Genomic DNA, 19,319 nt, shown 5'->3' on the forward strand with positions numbered 1-19,319 from the left:
TCCCTCCCAGCAGTGAGTGGTGATTAGTTAGAAGAAATGTACAAAGACAATCTTTTCGAAGGTTAACTAAAAATATACATAGCTGGCTATCTTTGTTGAAGAAAAAACAAACTAGTTCTCGTTAACATCTGTCAGCATTCAGGTCCTCGTTTCAAAAGTGTAGCCTCGAAGTTGACTTATCGAAATAATTTCAGTAGCCCTCTTGCACACATTCAATTAAATTCTTTATTTTATTTTTTTTTGTAAAATATCGTCATGATACAGTCTTAAAAATATTCTGTTAGAAGCACCTATGGTTTAGGTATATTATTTACAACAATGGTCGATTCCCTGGTTATCAAAATAATGAAAATTAAGAGTAACTTTTGTAAAGGTATGACAAATCAAATATTTAGTTTTTTTTTTCTATATTCAAACTACAAATAAGCTACGAAACAATTACAGGCTCAAGCACAATGACACAGAAAATAACATTTAATCACGTCAAAAAACATGGCAATCTCTTCAGAGCACGATTTAGCTCCAAGCTGTTCAACAGCTACCTCTTGTGGCAGAAAATATAACTGCGTTTTAATTAACCTTGCAGCGGGTATTCATTTAATACATTGATGGCAAGTCCAAAGCTGATTCTACAGTGCAGATAGAAGTCAAAAGCGTGCATAAACCGTTACGCATGCATTTATAACATATGAAAATAGTTTTAAAAAATCTGTTCATACATTTCATTAAAATAACTTCCACAGTCTTGATCTAAAATCTTCCCAAACATTGTGTGGCTTTAGATAAAAAGAAATCTTTTTAATATCTGAAAATATAACTTAGTAACAAGCCTTAGTTGCTAAGACTGGGGGCAATACAGAGCATCCCTTTTCTTAATATCTAAACAGCCCAAGTGCCTCCCAACTCAGTCCTCTTGGTCTTTCATGTATTACAGAAGAGCACTCAACCATGTGCAAACAAATCTTGCAGCAAGACATGCAAAATTTAGATACAAGTTTCTGGCTGGGATTAGGCTCACAGGGACCAACATGGAACAGATAACTGGTGTCTGCAAGCTTGGTTGGGCATTACAGTTCTGGAGGGTACAGCTCTACTACACGCTATATCTTTATGACATTAGGATTTACTCCTATACTCATTAAATATACATCATGAGAAGCCTGGAAGGTTTGAGAACCTCCCGAAAATGCTATATCAAATGTAAATGAACTAATGTAGTGGGTAAAATCAGTTTTTCACCTGATCACTGTAGCAGCGACCTGCGCTGACTTTAACAAGCTTTCTTTGTGAAAGCTCCAGCCATCTTTTCATATCCATCTGCTGACAAATCATGCCTAAATGCACTCAAACGCAACTCAATAAGATTGTCTGATTTAATAATCGAGAAGTTAAGATGACCAGGGATGCTCTGTAGCACAAGGGGGAAGTGGACTCAGACTAGTAAGCACCAAAGGGGATAAGTGATGCAAACGAAGAAATGCCAGCTTCAGCTGACAAGCCCTTTGAATGACTACTCCTGATTTCCCACAATCAACTTTCTACACCCTGTTCTCAGCCACCATGTAATTCCATACATGAGTCTCTACTGCAACCGCCACGACATTTTTGATTAAGAGTGCATTATCCAATTACCTGAATTTAATTAAGTGGGCTTGAACTAAACATGGCCAAATGCAGGTGCTATGGCAGTCCCAGAGGAATGGATTAGAAACCAATTTAAGTACCCACAATCCACTGTGTTTTCAACCAGTCTTTGTATAAATCTAAATTAGTGCAGGCATAAGGCTACTTCACATAAAAGATACTGCATATATAAGACAGCAGATGACCCGTATAGGACTTTAGGGCACACCACTATGCGTTTAGCCTCAATAACACAGCTGGTGTTAAATATAAAAATGTAAATAAAACTAGATAACCTGGCACTAAAATAAAGTCTGATGTGAAGAATCTGTTGCTCTTAACTATGATTTGACCTTTAAATCAATCAAACAATGTCACCAAAAACACATTCTTTCGTCACAAGAACACTGCATATGACCTTGCCTCAAAAAAATAAAAAAAAAAAAAATAAAAAAAAATTAACTCATTCTTTTTCCCCCCTCCAGGTCAAGATGACCTGGAGATGGACATACATACATATTTTGTACATACTACAGCTTGTTCAAAATGCAGCCACTAGAACATTGACAAAAGCTTTTCATCCAGCCTAGTAACATCACACTGGCTAACCGTTTCTTTTTTTAAAGCAATACTCCCATTTTTTCACAGTGCTTCTAAAGATCGGCTTGCTTACTTTAAGTCAGATGAGAATTTCTAGATGCAACGTATATGCTGGAGGTTTTACCAGTAAATTTCCTGTAGGTGTGGCCCCTCTATAATTATACAATGCACTTTAAAACCGGTCACTATGTGCATGACAGAATCAGAAAGCTTTTGCGCAAAAGTAGTAACTTGAAAACAAAATGCTCTCGCACTTTTACACATTTCTAAGTATACCCGACCAAATTATGTTGCCAATTATGGCATAGAATATACGATTTACCCCCACACCTCTGTGCACTCACAATTTGAAACTAAACTTTGTTTAGACATCAGGCACCTCTTACAAGTCAAGGCTTTAGTTTTTTAGCAATCCATCAGATTCTTTTCCTTTTTTTTTTTTTTAAATTTAGGTCCTTTCTTCAGAGTTTTAACCATTGCATTCATTTTTACATTTCCTGTCTTGTTGAACATATTTATCTGCTTGGCTTATTTGATTGCATCTGTACAGCACTTTGACGCGCATGTGAAATGCATGAAAACTGCCGGATAAACAAGTACTAGTGGGAACAGTATGGAGGAGAGCACTAGATCCTAACTCAGAGGGGGATTTAGAAAACATCAAGGTTACGCATTTGTATCCCCCAAAACGCTAACAAGGGTGACATTAGGCATCCCTTTCACTGTACAGAGCAAGCGGCAACAAAGTGTGTGAACTACATTCATCTACCTACAGGAATACGGTACAACTGGTTTTCATATTGTTAGTCAAAAAAAAACAAACAAACAAACAAAAAAAAGGCTTTCCCGCCATGAGTCATACTTATGCTTCTATTTCACATGGAAAAATGTAACTGAACTTGAGTGCTATTAACAAGCAAACACCCATTAAGGGACATTAAACACTGCAACTGTACATGTTTTCTAAAATGATCAAGGATAGATAAAAAAAAAAAAAACCAACCTCAAACTAATAATAATAATAAAAAAAAAAAGCTCAAAGATAAAGCAAACACTGACAGAAGGCAGACAGAAACAAAACAACCTGCTGAATGACGATGCTTTGGTACACTATCAGAAATAGGCTTCTCTTCCTTAATTTATAGACTTATATTATTATACGAATACAATTATATACATTTACATCTAGACTCGAACTCTGTTAAAAAATAAAACTTCATAGTACACATTATTTGTCACAGAAAATACATAAAGTCCATTCAATATGGCCTTGTTCAGGAGTGGGCGTGTGCAAAGGCAGGCAGAGGGAGCAGTACGAGGTGCATATCACAGTGACTGAAAATCTAACTGCATTCTCTGGCTCCAAACGCGTTCCACCAGTGACGAGCAAACCACACAAGGGACAGCCATTAGAACACAGATGCATTAACGTGCTGCCATTTTGTGTGCGAATCACCTTCCTGATAATTCAGTTCATGCAACTTTAATGCGACGGCATAGGCTATGCAATATTAGCGAGACTGCAGCTTTCTGTTCAAGGCAGTAGTGGGGGGTGGCACACGCAAGAGTTGAACAGAGCTCCAGTAAATCAGCCTCTGACACACACTGCCACTGGTCACATCCACAAGACAGGCTTCCTTTCAGCTGGAGCATAAACAGAACCGGGGGTGGCTTCTTGGGGACAGACCTTTTGGTCAAAAGTCCCAAATAAGTCTAATTTCAACATTTCAGAGTTTGTCTTCAAGCAAAAACTGATTTTTAAAAATACTTTGGTGCAATGAGTGTAAATTAAGCCACTTCTCCACCTTTCAGACTTTAGAGCTTTAGGGGAGACTGAACACACTCAACGTTCCGTTATAGAAATATGAGGCTAATATAGATCAGTGGTGGGGGCCATGAACATCAAGAATCTCCTGTCTCTGTAAGCAACCACGTTTCAGCTTGAAAATAATAAATACTCGTTCTGTAGGGGCAGGTGTACTAAAAGTAGAACCCTTACAATCAGTGGCGTACAGTGACGTGGTCGACTTGGTCATATGGTCGTATTTGGCGATTCCTCTTCTGTGACCACAAAGGAACGTGGCCTGTTTTCCCAGAGTCCTTCCCTGGGGAACAGTGGATGTGAAACGAGCGTCTCCTTTCACAGATTTTAAAGTGGTCTTTTCGAGTGGAACGAGACTCCTTTCCAGCAAGCCGGTATCACAGGCTTGTTGCCTGTTTGCGAGTCACGTAACCTGAAGTGCATTTTGTTAACATGCAGTTAGGACTTACGACAACCTAATGCATACATTTACTTTTGCATCACAGGAAACATCTCATTAAGTGCCTGGCGCATATAGCAAAAAAACTTTTTTAAAAAACAACCCAAAACAATAAGAAAAACCGAACAACCAAAAAAAAAAAAAAAAGCCCCAACAAACAAGCGGACCAAGACTTTGAGAAACAAACATATTTGGTCCCTCTCAGTAAATCTGTTCAACAGTTTTCAAGCCTGTAGATGGTGGAGACGGGAAATTTCACTGGAATGCCTTAAAGACTTCTCACTTGGAGATGCTGGGGACAATCCCTTCTTGGATCCAAAAGCTTCCACCCATCCCCGCCACCTCCATCCCTCCATTCTCCCGGTACCTCCATCGCTCCTTCCCTCATCATGTTCACTTGAGGCGGTCAGAGCGAAAGGAGTCCTCCACGGCAGGGTCGGCCAGCATCAGCTCTCCATCGGCAAGCATGCCAAAGCCATCCAGTGCCAGCGGATCCATCCTGAGCGGGTCATCTGATGAGAAAGGGTCCACCTCAAAGCCTGGCACTCCAGACAAAGCAGTGGTGATCTCCTTTGACAGACTGGGTGGAGAGTCTCCTATAGTGTGTGTGTGTATATATTTTATTTATATTTATATTTATATATATATATATATATATATATATATATATATATATATATAAACATTTAAAATACACAAACGTTTCCGTTAAGTTAAGTTCCAAAGGTCTTTCATCTGCTCTGTAAGCAAGGCGCTGGATTAATAGGAGGGAATTGTTTTTTTTTTGTGTTTTTTTTTTAAAATGCAACAATTAAATGCAACAATTAAATGCAATAATTGAATTTAGAATCATTTAACATCCCCACAGGTCCTCTTATTTTTTGCTCTGTATCACTATTGACCTTGTAGCTTGCCTGACTACCCCATGTAATTACTAGACATCTAGTAATTTGTTTTAGAATTAATTTTAAGTTCATATACAATGTTTTTAAGACTGAGATGCTTAACATTTACATTTATGGCATTTAGCTGACGCTTTAATCCAAAGTGACTTACAATTATGACAGTCAGTCTGTCTTAAAACATTCCAGCATTCAAAAAAACAAAAAACAAAAAAAACAAAAAACAGAAAACCTGATGACTCAAAACACAATTATAATCAAAACCTAGGGTTGTCACAGAATTCATTCAATAAATGCTTCTGCAAAACATGCATTGTGAGGTTTTCAAAAATTGCTCAAAGATTAGGTTGTAAATTTGCTTCTTTGTAGAAAGCAACACTTTTCCAGAGGGAAGAATTTATGATATTATACCGATATTCTGCTGCATTCAGTTCAGAGTATACATGGTTCCACCTAAAAACACATGATACTAAAAACCCCTAAAGAAGTTTCAAGTAACCAGAAAGACCTTTAACTGTGTTACTCCAGCGTTCAAACATCTGATAAAACATTTGATCAGATGTTCTCTTATGTCCATTTTATCCTGAGTAGTTGTAGTTCTGAATATGCATTATGTAGTCATGTCTAACAAACATTTACCGACAGAATTCAATGACTACCCATAGACTTGGATTATAAGTGTGTTCCATGTCAATGGGTTTTTCATTCTTTTGCAAAATAAAACTTGCCAAATTGACCACATTCAGTGGTTTACGATACAAAACAGTGAGATATTTATTTAATACTGATGTGAGGCTCTGCATTATGGTAACCAGTGCACCAAATCACACTCACCAGTCAGTATGATGTTGGGGACAGTGTGTCGTCCACTGCCGTAGCCCTGATTCTGATTTGGGTTCAGGAACTGCTGCTCTGTAGATTCCAACAGATCTAGCACCCCCTGGTGGCTGTGGTAGGAGCCATCTTGGGCCTTATTGGGGTTACCAGAGCTCAGATTGTGATTAAAGCACAAACCCTCAACCTGAGAGTCAATGTTGAACTACAGTATGAAAACACAGACAGGAGAGGAAAGGCATAACTGAGTGAATATAAAGGAAACAAAATAGCAAGGAAAACATTTGGTTAAACTGTGCTTTGAAATTTAATGTCAATTAATTTGAAAAATATATATACATATAGCTACTGATTATTTTTTAGCCACAGATTCAAAACAAAAAAGGAAACGCATCACAAACCAATAACCCTCTTCACACCATGACTTTAATTTAGTCAAGCAACTGTTAGTACAATATTCATGTGTCTGACCTGCTGAGAAAGAGTCTGATTTTGCCTGCCAGTAAGCTGCAGGCCCAGGTATGGATCATCCAGAAGAGAGTTCAGTAACAAGGAGTCCTGTAAGAGCACAGAGAAAATAGATTCAATACCAACATGATATTATTTAAATCTGAAATAAGCCAAGCTGAGGTCAAAGTTTTTCTGAAACTACTTGAAGTTTTGAGTACTGCAATGCAATCAGTGCTCCGCCTGAGTTGTCTAATCTTTTCGCATTTCAGCTAGTGCCTTCAGCCAAAGCTACTCCCAAAGTATTCAGTTTGAATCTACATGAGTCCAGTCACGCTCTACACCAGAAAGCTCACTGTACCCCAAACAGTTAATCAGTATGCGAGTGTGGTTGGTGGCATCCCAGACACATTTATCTGCTTGAGGAAAGCACTGTGTAAAAACAATATCAAAGTTATAAACAAAGAAGTATTAATGTCTGCTACCTTGAGGCATTTCTTTAAAGTCGGTGGCAAGACAAAAGTACAACAACAGATCATGGCATTACAGACCTCGTGAACAAAGGAGCCAGGAAGCTAAGAGCTTTAAATAGATACGCTACGCACAAAGGTAAACTATTGATGTTCTGCGTTATTCTTCCCCAGTCGGTCCTCTCAAATTCATTCCACAGAGAGACAGGCGAGGACACAAGAGGCTATGATGTCATCTACTCATTTAAAAGAGCACCTTAATCCACAAAACTACAGATGAGCCGTCAGTAGCCCCAGGTTAGAGGTCAGGTGATGGCACTTATTGTGTGCTACTTTCCCAGCATAGCTAGACTTCGACTTTTACTTCAGCATTGTAAGGACACAGCCATATTTCACATTAATCCAATTAAACCACATCCTTCTCTTTAGATTTCTGGCAGCAAAATAAAGCCCTCTTCAACTACAATTATTACAGGCTTCGAGCTCGGACCTGTCGTCTCTGAATGGCTGTGGAACATTGCATATCACTGGTGACGTTGCACAATTCACACTGTTAATTCAAGGGGGAAGCTGGACTCGATCAGAACTGTGTTCATAGTTTTATACCAGTGTCATACATCTGTGTCCTATAGACAGTTAAAGTGCTGAGTTCAATGTGTTAAGTGTTATAACTGGCCTTCACATTATTACACAAAGACCTGATTTATTTATCTAATAGATACTAAATGTACACTAGCATGGACACACTAATCGAAAATAAACATTTCAACTTCAAAGAAACACTCTGTTTGTAATCTGACTTTTAAAGAAAGTCCTAAAAATGGTGTACTTCAGTACATACTAAAACTGCTGAACGTGAGTACATCAAGACACAAGTTCTGAACCTTACGTGATCTCGGAACAAAGTTCTGTTGTCGTTTTTTTTTTTAAATCCAAGTATACACAACAGTGCACCGCCTACATCTTTTCAGACTAGCTGTGCCACCCTGGCCTTCAAAGCGCTGGAGGAGACAGGCCACTCACACTGTAAAGTCCAAGATCACTGGCTAGACTCTGGTTGGTGTGCTGAAGCTGAGGGAGGCTCTGGCTCTGATGCTCGTGCTCGCCCGCCTGGCTGTTGGCCCGTGGCTGAGGGCCCAGCGGCGTGGCCGGATCCTGCGAGGCCGCCGGTGCCTGCCCGTGCGCCTCCGTGAGGTTGCCACCGGATGGCTGCTCCTGCGGAGCCTGCAGTTGGGGGCCATGTCGCCGCCGCTGCTGCTGCTGCTGCTGCTGCTGCTGCTGAAAGTTCTGGCTCTTGCGCAGGTTCTGCATGTTGTGCATGTGCAGCTGCATGGCGGACGAGGGCAAGTGGCCCGGTGGGCGGTGCGGGTGATGCTGTTGCGGCTGGGCCGCGTGCTGGTGGTGGTGGTGGTGGTGCTGCTGCTGGGCCGTCGCAGGGCCGGACTGTGGCGAGGGGCCGCCTTTCTGTGCGTCAGCACTCTGGACGTGCTGCGACTGGCTGTACGGGTATGGCGGTAACCGCTGGTCCATCATTAGCTTACTGGTATCCAATGGAACACCCTGGCCAATGGGAAAAGTTTTCCATGATTTCATATCAATGGTGTACATCCAACTACTTTGTCCAATAAACAGGAAAGTATGCTTCGGGTGGCGGTACAGGTGGGTTGTTTACCTGTGTGATGGCAGACAGCGTGGGGGAGGAGATGGGGGAGAACTGTTTGGAATGATGCCTGCGGGACTCCGGTCCCATGGGCAGGTTGAGCGGCGAGAGCTGCGTTCGTTTCCTGGGGGAGGTGGCCAGCGGTGGCTGCACCTGGCCAGGTAAGTGCGGCGGGAACGAACCCAGACAGGGGCCCGAGCCAGCCACCGTGTTCGCTGCTGACTGCAGGGACTGGCCACTTAGGGAAGAGTTACTCAGGGAGGAGTGCAGGGACTGGTTGCTGAGGGAGGACTGCATAGAAGGGGAGGAGCTGAGAGAGGACTGTATGGAGGGGTTGCTAAGTGATGACTGCAGAGAGGTGGAGCTAAGGGAGTTGGGGAAGGACTGGCTGCTCAAAGATGACTGGATATTGGGGTTGCTAAGGGACGACTGGAGGGAGGGATTACTGAGTGTGCCCTGTAGAGAGGCCAAGAGACCTGCAGGAGTGAGAGAGAACATCAGGATGATGCAACAAAAATCATTTTGGAAAAAAAAGCAAAACAAAACCTCTTCACCTATGCAGAAATACTGCACTGGTAAAACACTGAATAAATATTAACAGTGATTTAAACATTTTCAGACAAAATGTACACCATGACAAGATTCACAATAATTCAACAATTAATAAACATGACGGGGGGAAAAAAAAAAAGTCCCGAATGACTTTCGATTAAACCCATAACAAACCTACAAGACAAAAAAAAGAACCTCAAAGAAATGTTAAACGGTAAAGGGAATCCCCAGCATGTGACTGGGGCGATAACCACACTGCTTTGAAAAAGGCAGAGAAGGCCAGAGAGCAGTGAGGAGGCCGCATCCTGTGTGGTGAGCAAGAATCATCGATGTTAAGCATAGCTGCTACTTCCGATTACATACACACCCAATCTCTCGGTCAGACAAGCACTCTGCTGGGGAACGCACCGCAGCAACCGGTCTGTATCTGCTCCACTATCAAGTTGAAAACATCTAGTGGAATTATAGTTCTTTTTTTTCCACGACTTTAAAGCGCTGACTGGAAAAAGATATTTGATGATTAAAAAAAAAAAAATCACCCCCGGCCCCACCTGGAGAGTGGAAGGCAGTGGTGGTGTTGATGCCGAGCTGAGTGAGGGTGGAGGCCAGGTTGCCAGTGCTGCTGCCCCCGCTGAGGGACGGGTAGCCAGGCTCGTCTGGGTCCAGTGGTGTTGGCAGGGGGGAGGGGAAGTGCAGACTAGACAGATCTGGCAGAGAACCCCCCGTATTCAACGCGGACGGCACATGAGGGGCACCAGACTGCTGGTCTGGTGAGGGGAATATACTAATAAAATAGGAGAGCGAGAGAGGAGACATTATGAAAGATAAGCTAGTAAATCTATTTGACTATTTGGCTTCTTAAGTTAAAAAAACAAAACACACACACACACACACACACACACACACACACAACATCTAAAGAGAGGTTGAAGTATTCTTTGAAATTACGTGATTCCAGGGACTTCACAAGACTTTGGTCGCGAGGACAGCAGAGGTAACTATAGTTTACAAAAACAAACACCACAAGAAACATTATTTTCTTCTGTGTGGTTCCAATTAAATAATGTGACGATACCACTGAATACATAATCATTTCAACAAGATGACAGCCCAGACTACCTTCTTGGTGTCCCATGGTTTCAGAAGCTTGCCTTCATCCAACACATTTTCCTCTATGGGGGGGACTGGGTATGGGAACACTGTATGGCCCCAGGAAATAGGAGTCAGAATATCTCATTCCATTTTTTTTTTAACTATGTCTATTTGTGCTACAAATTAATAAAATGTATTTGTGGGTTGCAAAGTGATCAGTGACTTACTTCTCCGTTCGTCACCCTCCGTCAAACCTGAAGTACAAAGAGAAGCAAGGGAAATCATGCAAGATCAGCAAATCCTAGATACTGCAGTGTCCTGTAAAAACTCCTACAATTTGGCGTATCCTCCTGGATGAAAATAACCAGCAGAGCATTTACCCCTGGGGAGAACCCGATACCTACCACTCCGCCGTCCCTGGGGGTTTATGGTGTGAGCAGCACTAAATGAATCTGATGGGGGAGGATTCATCACACTGGTGTGCAGGGCAGAGTCTGAGTTTGTTCTAAATAAAGCAGGGAACAGGTGATGGGGGGGGGGGGGGGGGGGGGCAGGTAGCGAGAGAGAAAGAGAGGGGAGGACAAAGGGAAAGAAAAAAAGGGATGGAGAGGGAGAGGGGATGAAAACAACAAGTTATTTCTTGAGAAATGGTCTCTGTTAGGAGACGAGGACTGAGAAAAGACAAAAGGAGCAAGCTACTCCTGGAAGTGAGGAAATCGGGGCACGCGTGAATGCACACAGCAACATACCACCGCACAAATGAACGCACATCTTTACATTAATAAGACATCCACTAAAACACTCAAGTGAAATCAGCTTTTCTCGCAGAAGGTGTACAGATCTGGCCTTCCCAAGGTGCAGTATAACAACAACTCCACACATTCCCTACAAACAGCTGCCAGCTGCCTGTAAACACTGGCCTAGCACGCAATCAGCATACTACTCTCAGTGACCTTAAATCTCCCCATCACACGAGGTCTGAAAAAGATTTTTTTTAAAATATATATATATATATATATATATATATATATATATATATATATATATATATATATATATATATATATATGGCAAGAAGAAGTAAAAAAAAAAAATAAAAACTGAGAAAGAAGGAAGGTGAACAAAAGAAGTAAAGTGTGATATAGTCTAGACAGATAAAGAGACAGACAGAAGGGAGTGGCAGAGGTGTGAATTCACCTGCTGAGTGCTGTGGTGGGAAGACGGAACAACGGGTTCTTGTCCATGGAGAAATTACCGGACCAGTTCCTTCATGATTGACAGAAAAATGCCCATTATTTCCAGAACCAAGAGGAAAAGAATGGAGCAGGCTTGAGAAAGGACTGAAAGCAGCTTAAAAAAAAAGAATCAGAAAGAGAGACACTGACCCTACACTGACCAGGCATCAGCTTTGTGGCCACGTGCATGAAAAAGGGATCTGATTGCCAAAGAATTTACAGCAGAATATTCAGGGACACTCAAATATTTCTCCATCACGTAGGCCAGCATGCACTGTGCATAATTACATCACTGGTCTACGCGGTAGGAGAGGGGACTTTACAGGGCTGTCTAGACAGTGAGGTCTCTGCCGTCACAATGAAACATGTCTGCAGCTTACTGCAGGTAAGCTGATCAACTGATCACCGAGACGTCCTAAAAAAACACTGCATCTCTTCATGAACAGCTGAAATGTAGCAACTGCTCCTGCAGCTCCGAGAAAAACAATCGCCAGTAACCAACTGACTAGGTATTAACAACTTCATTTAGCAGCTTCGTTTAGCCATTTTTGAGTCAGTATCCCACTCACTGAGAGCGAGTCCATTCCACTTAAGAGTCAGAAGAGGAAGATGGAACGGAGCAACAAAAAGAAACAAGATGATGCCACAAGTTTGACAAAAAAAAAAAAGAAAGAAAAAGAAAGAAAGGAAAAAAAAAAAGCCTAGAAACGTTGTCACGCTTAAAGAAAAACAGGTGAAGAAGAAATATCTGCCTGAAAGGCCTGGAGAGCAACTGAAAACAATGCTGTAGAAGAGAGCTCACTGAAGCAACGCCTTGGAGTTAGTCCTGTCAGTGCCAGCATTAGTGCGCCACAAGCCAAAAATCAGTCTTCACGTACACAGAATGTGGTTACACACTGAACAAGACAGCAGAACATACAGTAGAGGCAAGGCATGCATGGTTGAGAGGCCCTGATCGAGACCTCTCTTACGTCTCTTTAGAATGCTTTACCTTCTCCAGCTGGGGTCGGACGGTGGAGACAGGTAAGCAGAGCTGCAATGAGAGCTGTCCATCTGAGGTCGAAGGTTAAAGACACAGCTGCAGAGCAAATGCCTTTTTCTAGCAAAGCAAAGCATCTTTCATATTATCCAAACACAAATTACACAAACTGAACACAAAACACAATAACCAAAACAAAGGTAAATGTTTTGTGTACTGATAGCAGGAAAGAATCGTTCTTCTTGACTGAATATGAAGTCACAAACAGGCCTTCCACAATTTTGAGGGCCCTTATGAATCCTATAATAAGCAGGCTATATGTTCCACCTTGTTTTACTGGAGCGCACACAGAAATACTGAATGTAAGGATACTTGTCTCCTGTATGGCCGACTGGGAGAGATGAAGCGTCTGTCTCTGTGGACTCTCTCCACCAGGCCATGGTGCCGCGTGGAACGACTGGAGTCCAGATTAGAGTGTAATGGGCCCTAAGGGACCAATGAAAGAATGAACACACACATACACACACCACAAATAAGTACTAAACTCACCTCGAGGGAACCAATAAACATACACAAAAAACAACCAAAACACCATCATATGCACAGAGGCTTATATAAAAGGACAGACGACGAGCTGTTGGGTGATGCAATTCTACAGGGTAGACTTCCAATAGTGGTACACATTTCCAAGGAGACGAGTTACAGCTGAGCTTGCTTGCCAATAACTGCACCCACTGTTAATGTCCAGTACTAGAGGTGACAACCACACTACCAGAGAGTTCCAGTCATAATATAACAATATACAGAAGGTTGGAGCTGGAGATGGAGACCATGCATCCCTAGTCTGGACCCAAAAAAACACAAAGCCTGAAATGAACATTCATGAAGTATCATGAATGCCATACTTGACAATCACTGTGAAAATGCCAGGAACATCAGTTTGTTCCCTGAATCTTGGTTTGCAAAGCATACCTAGGTTTTCAGTAATTTAATTTTCCATACGCCATTAATGAAAACAACTATTTTAAAAGAACCAGGGTACATGCCAATTTAAGGCATGCAAAGCTACTGATGTCAAATGAACACAGTAGTTCACTGTCATACTCTGCTTTGACTTGACCCTTAAGAGAAAGGGTCACAAAAAAATTTACTTGCAGAAATTCCTTGCGGCTGTGGTCTTTCTAGATCCATTTACTCAGGTTTGATAAACATTTATACAAGCTTGTCTTTTTTTTTTACTTATACTTATAAACACTGAAGATTCACATCCTACATGTGTGGTTAAAAAAAATTCCATCTTCCCACTGCAGAAATACTAGCTTCAGGCCCAGGTTTCATAATTTGATGCCGATGTACACAGTGACATACCTGAAGGTCAGGGTTGTTCCTTCCAATCTGGTTGACATTTGGTAGGGAGCCACCATAGTAAAGGCCCTGTGTTCTAGCCAGCCGCAGCTTCTGAGCCTGAATCTAGAGAAGGGCAGGGAAGAAATATATTACACAACAAAACCATAACCAAACCACTCAAAACACAGTTCTGAACTCCACTTAACACTAAATCCCAAATGACACCCCCCACCCCACCCCACCCCACTCCACTCCACTCCACATCAAGAGGCCACACTGGTCAATTTTTGTTTGCTCGGTGACCCTTCTGCCATTTCATTGCATATCTGCATCTCATTCAGACGCAAGAATATCAGCTTTCCTTCCTTCCCCCACCTGGGTGAGCTTTTCTGTTTATTATGATTATATCATGATGAGGTTTTAGTGAGCAAGTCCTTCACGTGTGAATGTGTGAAACATTCCGACTCTAAAGAACTGACTGGCTGGAGCAGGAGCGATTGGTAGATTTATAGAAACAATGCCTCCTTTGTTCATCAGGCTGAACATGAGAAGACTAAAAACGATTAGAAAAATGACACCAATACGGATAAGTCACACAGTTTCTTTTAAACGTTCCAGATTGCAGTATTCCTACTGTTCCCGCTGTCATCTCCTGTAGGCTGTAATGGGCGTTATTGTACTAGTGCCGCTTCTCCGCCTCACTGCTCTAACCCACTCCAGACATTACAAGCAAGCTTTTGTTTCTACACAGCCAGACCAACGGCAATTCACATTCCACACTTTCAAAGCCTTATATTTCATGAGTATAAATGACATCGACAATACTTTTTTGTGTCAGCGCCAGTGTGATACTGCAACAATGTTTACTATGCAAATGAAATGAGAATAATACATAGTGCTATCCAACTGCAAGGCCATATGAGAGGCCTGATCAATACAGCTCAGGGAGGCAGTGGCATCAATTCTGTAGATGGTATGATCATGTCAGTACAGATCCTCCACCTGACCCTGATGCATTAGCTTCTGTAAACAGCAACACCAGAACAATCACTGGGAGAGTTAACAAAATTGGGGCTCCAAGCAGGCTTCTCTGAGCAGCGAAGCTTTCTGATGTTTTTCCATGTTCTTATAACTGACTGGCACCAGATACAACAGCTTTTTAGATGCATTTGTTCCAGTGCAGACTTACAAAAAATATAATATAATCTCTGACTTATCAGTAGACCTATTTCATTAGTGCCTATTGACCAAGTAGATTGAATTCAGTACATTATTTGTACACACACACACACACACACACACACACACACACACACACACACACACACACACACACACACACACACACACACACACTACTTACTGAAAGGTCTGTTAAGACACTGACATAACTAAACACCATCAAACTTAAAGAAATCAACCACAAACTTTCCAAACTCACCCAATGAATTGTAATGGTTATTGGTAGGGTGGAAAATGGTTTCAACACCTTCAGCCCAATGCCAATAACCACATCCTCAACCACAAACAAACTCAAACAAGTTCTCATTTCAAAGACTGAAACAAAATAAACCACAAAACATCTATAGCTGTCATGTCAAACGGAGTTAATGTTAAATGCTTTAAACCTTGCCCATCACACTAAAGGAATAATCTTCTCTTTCACACAATATGACAGCATTTCAAAATGAACAGCAATAAGCTAGATAACTGGCCAGTATTTAATCACTGTTTATTCCTAAAGGCAAAAACCTGTAAAACTGCACTGGATTTAGGCAAGAATGGAAGAATGTTCATATTCAAGCCATAAAGTGGTAACGTTGAGCTTGCTGAATCCAGAATCAGAAGCACAAAGACACAATGGGAAAGGACCTGGCTAGTAGAAACCGGTGTTAAACTTGGCTAGGTGCCACAAAGACAAAAATTGCCTGAAAATTAGCGGCGGCAGTTCTGGACTTTACATTTTACAGTAAAGAAACATGTTGGACATACATTCAGCTTGCCAGATCTACTTTGCTTTTTATGTCAGCGTTAGGACATCTGAGTAAGGAAAATGTTCTTACTGTTTCAGTACTAATGGAAATCACACACCTAAACCTAGGATCAGTGCATATACTTGTAAAATCAGCAATACATCTCAGCATGTACTTTTTAGGCTAATATTAGAACGTTATTTCAAAATAAACTATAATTAATAGCCTATGTTTAAAGTCAACATTTTATTTTCGGGAAAATATCTAAATAATTAAAATCAGCAATCCAAAACTGACTACTTTAGTACATTAGTATACATTTTTTTCTTTTCTTTTTTTTGTCCATCAGTATTTATATTCCTGAATATTTTCTCTCCATTCTGTCCTATTTCTAAAGACAAAATATGTGTGTGCATCATTATGTGTATGCATTTTTTGGATCAAAGCGTTATCTCCATTTTTTACTTTGATCATAGCAATATCTAATACTTTACCATTCTAACAGAAAAATACAATGTTATGAGCTATACCACTGACAAAGGCTATCTATACTGATGCAATTTAATACCAATGATGGCTCATTTTTGGTACTCTCTGTGAGTCAACATTTTGTATAATTTCAACTCTATCAAGCACATGCAAGCAGACAGAACATGCAGTAAGCAGACAGAACCCAGCACTAAATCACCAATTACCAATGCTACTTCAGAAGTCATGTTGCTGTTTAGAACCAGATTGAATGCATTAATAATAAAAAAAAAAAAAAAAAAAAAAAAAAGATTCTACACTTCTGCAAACAATAATTACTGTAATTAAAGAAAAAATAATAAAGAAACTTTAAAAAAAGCAGTTAAATACACATAGGAAATTTGCTTCTGACATACCATCATTATCTTCTCCTTGGTTTTAAGCTTATTAAACGATAACTGCAATAGGAGGAGAGACTTATCTAAAAGTCCAGGAGAGGATAAGACTTGACTTAAGATCACTATTTATTTTTTTAGGATTTGCAAGAAAGTCGGTTGACTGACTATGTTAACCTGTCTGGGGGAGCTTGAGCGCCGTATTTTGACAGGTTACAAGACGCGATTAAGACACACCTCTTTAAACTGTTAGCTAAAGGTCTACGCATCGTCTGAACACACCAAACTGGTATGGAAAGTCAGATTTGCTTATCTTTTCCGGTGAATAATTTGAGCCATGAGTGAAAAACTGGTCGGCTGGTGAGCCAGCTTGATGACTGGCTAACAAGTAAGTTAGTTAGCTAGCGTTAATTACTTAGCTAACTGACTTTCACCTTAAAACGTTTGTAAGGTAGTCTGCTAACTACTTAGTGATTTTAGTTATCTACAATTATTGTAGTTAGCTAGCTAAATTTATTGCGTAAAGGATGCATCTAACGTTACACAATCAGCCATCTAGATAACCAACCTAGGTGATTTGGGTGAGGTAATACAAGCTAAAATGGAAAAAAAAAGTTAACCCAAAATTAAGTCTTCTTACCACTGTCATTGACTAGAGTGACAAGTTAGTGAACTATCCAGCTAGCTAGCTACGTTAGCCAACACTGTAACCAGTCAGGTTGCTAACGCTATATTACCTTCTATACATTATAGACTAATAGCTGCTAACTAGATAGCTATGTTGTGCATTTTATATGAAGAAACTAGTTAGCTACTTTGTTGGTTTTGTTTTCACATCATTCACAAGTTATTAACGGATTTTTTTTTTCAAGGCCAATGCTCTTGTTTTGACCTGTCATCCAACAACAGTCGAGAAATCTTTAACTAATTAGCTAACCTAGCTAGCTAACTCATTTTACCTAGCCATATCAGACTACACTCTTATTAGCTGAATAGCTAAATAACCTTAGCCACCTGGTTAGCATGCTAATTTCTCACTGGAAGAACAAGTTTCTCGGGCTAGTACAATAAAACATTTCTTTCTACTTGCATAGAGAGCCCGCATTGCCTTACATAGCAATATAGTTAGTTTACAACGAATTAACTATTACATATATTTTTTACTTCATCTTACTCTTACAGCTCGGAAAAATGACAGGCCCTTACTACGAGACCTAGTTGCTCCCCATTTCCCTCCAGACCTACCCGTGTCGAGGTAATGTCCATCATAACCTCCTGAAAAGCAGCTGTCTCTTCAGCCTGACGTTGAGTGTGCAAGGCTATTTTCTCGCTAAACTTTCGTGGGTTGGAGGCCCCGGATCCAGGACCGACACTGGGTCCTGGCCCGGGTCCGCAACCTCCAGCACCCGCGGCAGACATCTTCTACAACCCAGTGACTTCAACATACAACCCGAAATGATCCGACACGCAGAGGCAGGGCTTAAAGACGGCGGAAAACTAAAGAGAGCCATCTAGAGGTGTGTTTAAAACATGTTTTGGTAAAGGATGCTGATTTTACGCACTTCTTCAAATGTTTCAGCATTCGGATTTTAAATAACAGAAAATACACGTGAAGAAGAAATTACACTCCCCATCTACAAAGTGTTACGCACAAGGGTCAATTCTAACAAAGACCTCAACAAAAATAACAGGGTCACTAACCAGATAGGATTCATTGTGTCCATCAATTACAAGGTCTGCAATGATTTCTTGAAACAGTGAAATGTAATTATGTGACATAACATCGGTGTATCGAATTTTATTCTGTTATTGGAAACAATCTGAAAAATTATAGCATACCATGCCCCAATGTTCTTTAGTTTTGGTCCATACACTCAAAGCAATTCTGAAGATATCTTGGCTGGGGTGGATACATTTATCTGTTTCCTAAACCTCAATATGCTGCTTCCCACTTACAAACCTGTAGCGCAGTTTCACAATGGACAACTTGGATTAAAAAAAGTTGCAAGCAGAGATTTCAATACATTTCAGTTAAGTTAATTTAATGTACATTTTCTATTCTGTTGTAATTTTCTTTATTTTATTGAGTTAAAGATACAAGTGCTTCGTACTGAAAGGATAATTTTTCTAGTTCTTATTGAGATGGAGAAAGTTTCAGCGAGACATACCCTTAAATAGCTCAATTATATCTAATCATCTTATTTTAAAGGTTCATTTTATTGAAACTTTAATTGAAGAATTGAATAGGATGTAGACAACAAACAGGACAGTTAAAACCATAGAGGAAGCCTTTGTATTATGAAGATGCTGAGTCACTTAAGTGTGTATATAACATTTCCAAATCAATTATAATACAATTCATCACTGTTTTATTAGCAAAGATATCCTTTTAAATTGACCATTAGGGCTGAATGATACTGTAAAAAATCATATCGTAAATATAATGTAGCTTACACTGCAATATATTTAATGTGCTCTGAG

General features: G+C 40.5%; 1 protein-coding gene across 3 annotated transcripts; it reads right to left on the minus strand.

The window, feature by feature from the left end:
- Positions 1 to 207: 207 nt before the first annotated feature.
- On the minus strand, positions 208 to 18,296 carry LOC113571205 (CREB-regulated transcription coactivator 2). 3 transcript variants are annotated; one of them, XM_035530885.2, is made up of 15 exons: positions 18,084 to 18,296; positions 14,024 to 14,125; positions 13,028 to 13,141; positions 12,668 to 12,729; positions 11,639 to 11,707; positions 10,846 to 10,946; positions 10,669 to 10,695; positions 10,469 to 10,548; positions 10,298 to 10,347; positions 9,901 to 10,133; positions 8,810 to 9,273; positions 8,161 to 8,697; positions 6,692 to 6,778; positions 6,221 to 6,425; positions 208 to 4,996 (listed from the first exon to the last, which is right to left on the minus strand). In XM_035530885.2, the coding sequence occupies exons 1-15, from the start codon at positions 18,255 to 18,257 to the stop codon at positions 4,878 to 4,880; spliced, it is 2,424 nt and encodes an 807-aa protein (XP_035386778.2). In that variant the 5' UTR covers positions 18,258 to 18,296; the 3' UTR covers positions 208 to 4,877. The 3 variants fall into 3 exon arrangements, with proteins under 3 accessions (XP_035386778.2, XP_035386776.2, XP_035386777.2); XM_035530883.2 differs by having other exon boundaries at positions 208 to 5,080; XM_035530884.2 differs by lacking the exon at positions 11,639 to 11,707 and having other exon boundaries at positions 208 to 5,080.
- Positions 18,297 to 19,319: the final 1,023 nt, after the last annotated feature.

This window comes from Electrophorus electricus, chromosome 14 (assembly GCF_041902795.1).
Source record: "Electrophorus electricus isolate QZ-2024a chromosome 14, ASM4190279v1, whole genome shotgun sequence".
Taxonomy (NCBI): domain Eukaryota; kingdom Metazoa; phylum Chordata; class Actinopteri; order Gymnotiformes; family Gymnotidae; genus Electrophorus; species Electrophorus electricus.

Coding starts and splice junctions, on each gene's coding strand:
- LOC113571205 (XM_035530883.2), bottom strand. CDS start 18,257: ATGTCTGCCGCGGGTGCTGGAGGTTGCGGACCCGGGCCAGGACCCAGT. Junction 10,134..10,297: donor TGTGAAGTCCCTGGAATCAC/GTAATTTCAAAG, acceptor CTATTTTATTAG/TATATTCCCCTCACCAGACC. Junction 8,698..8,809: donor CGCTGTCTGCCATCACACAG/GTAAACAACCCA, acceptor CCCATTGGCCAG/GGTGTTCCATTGGATACCAG.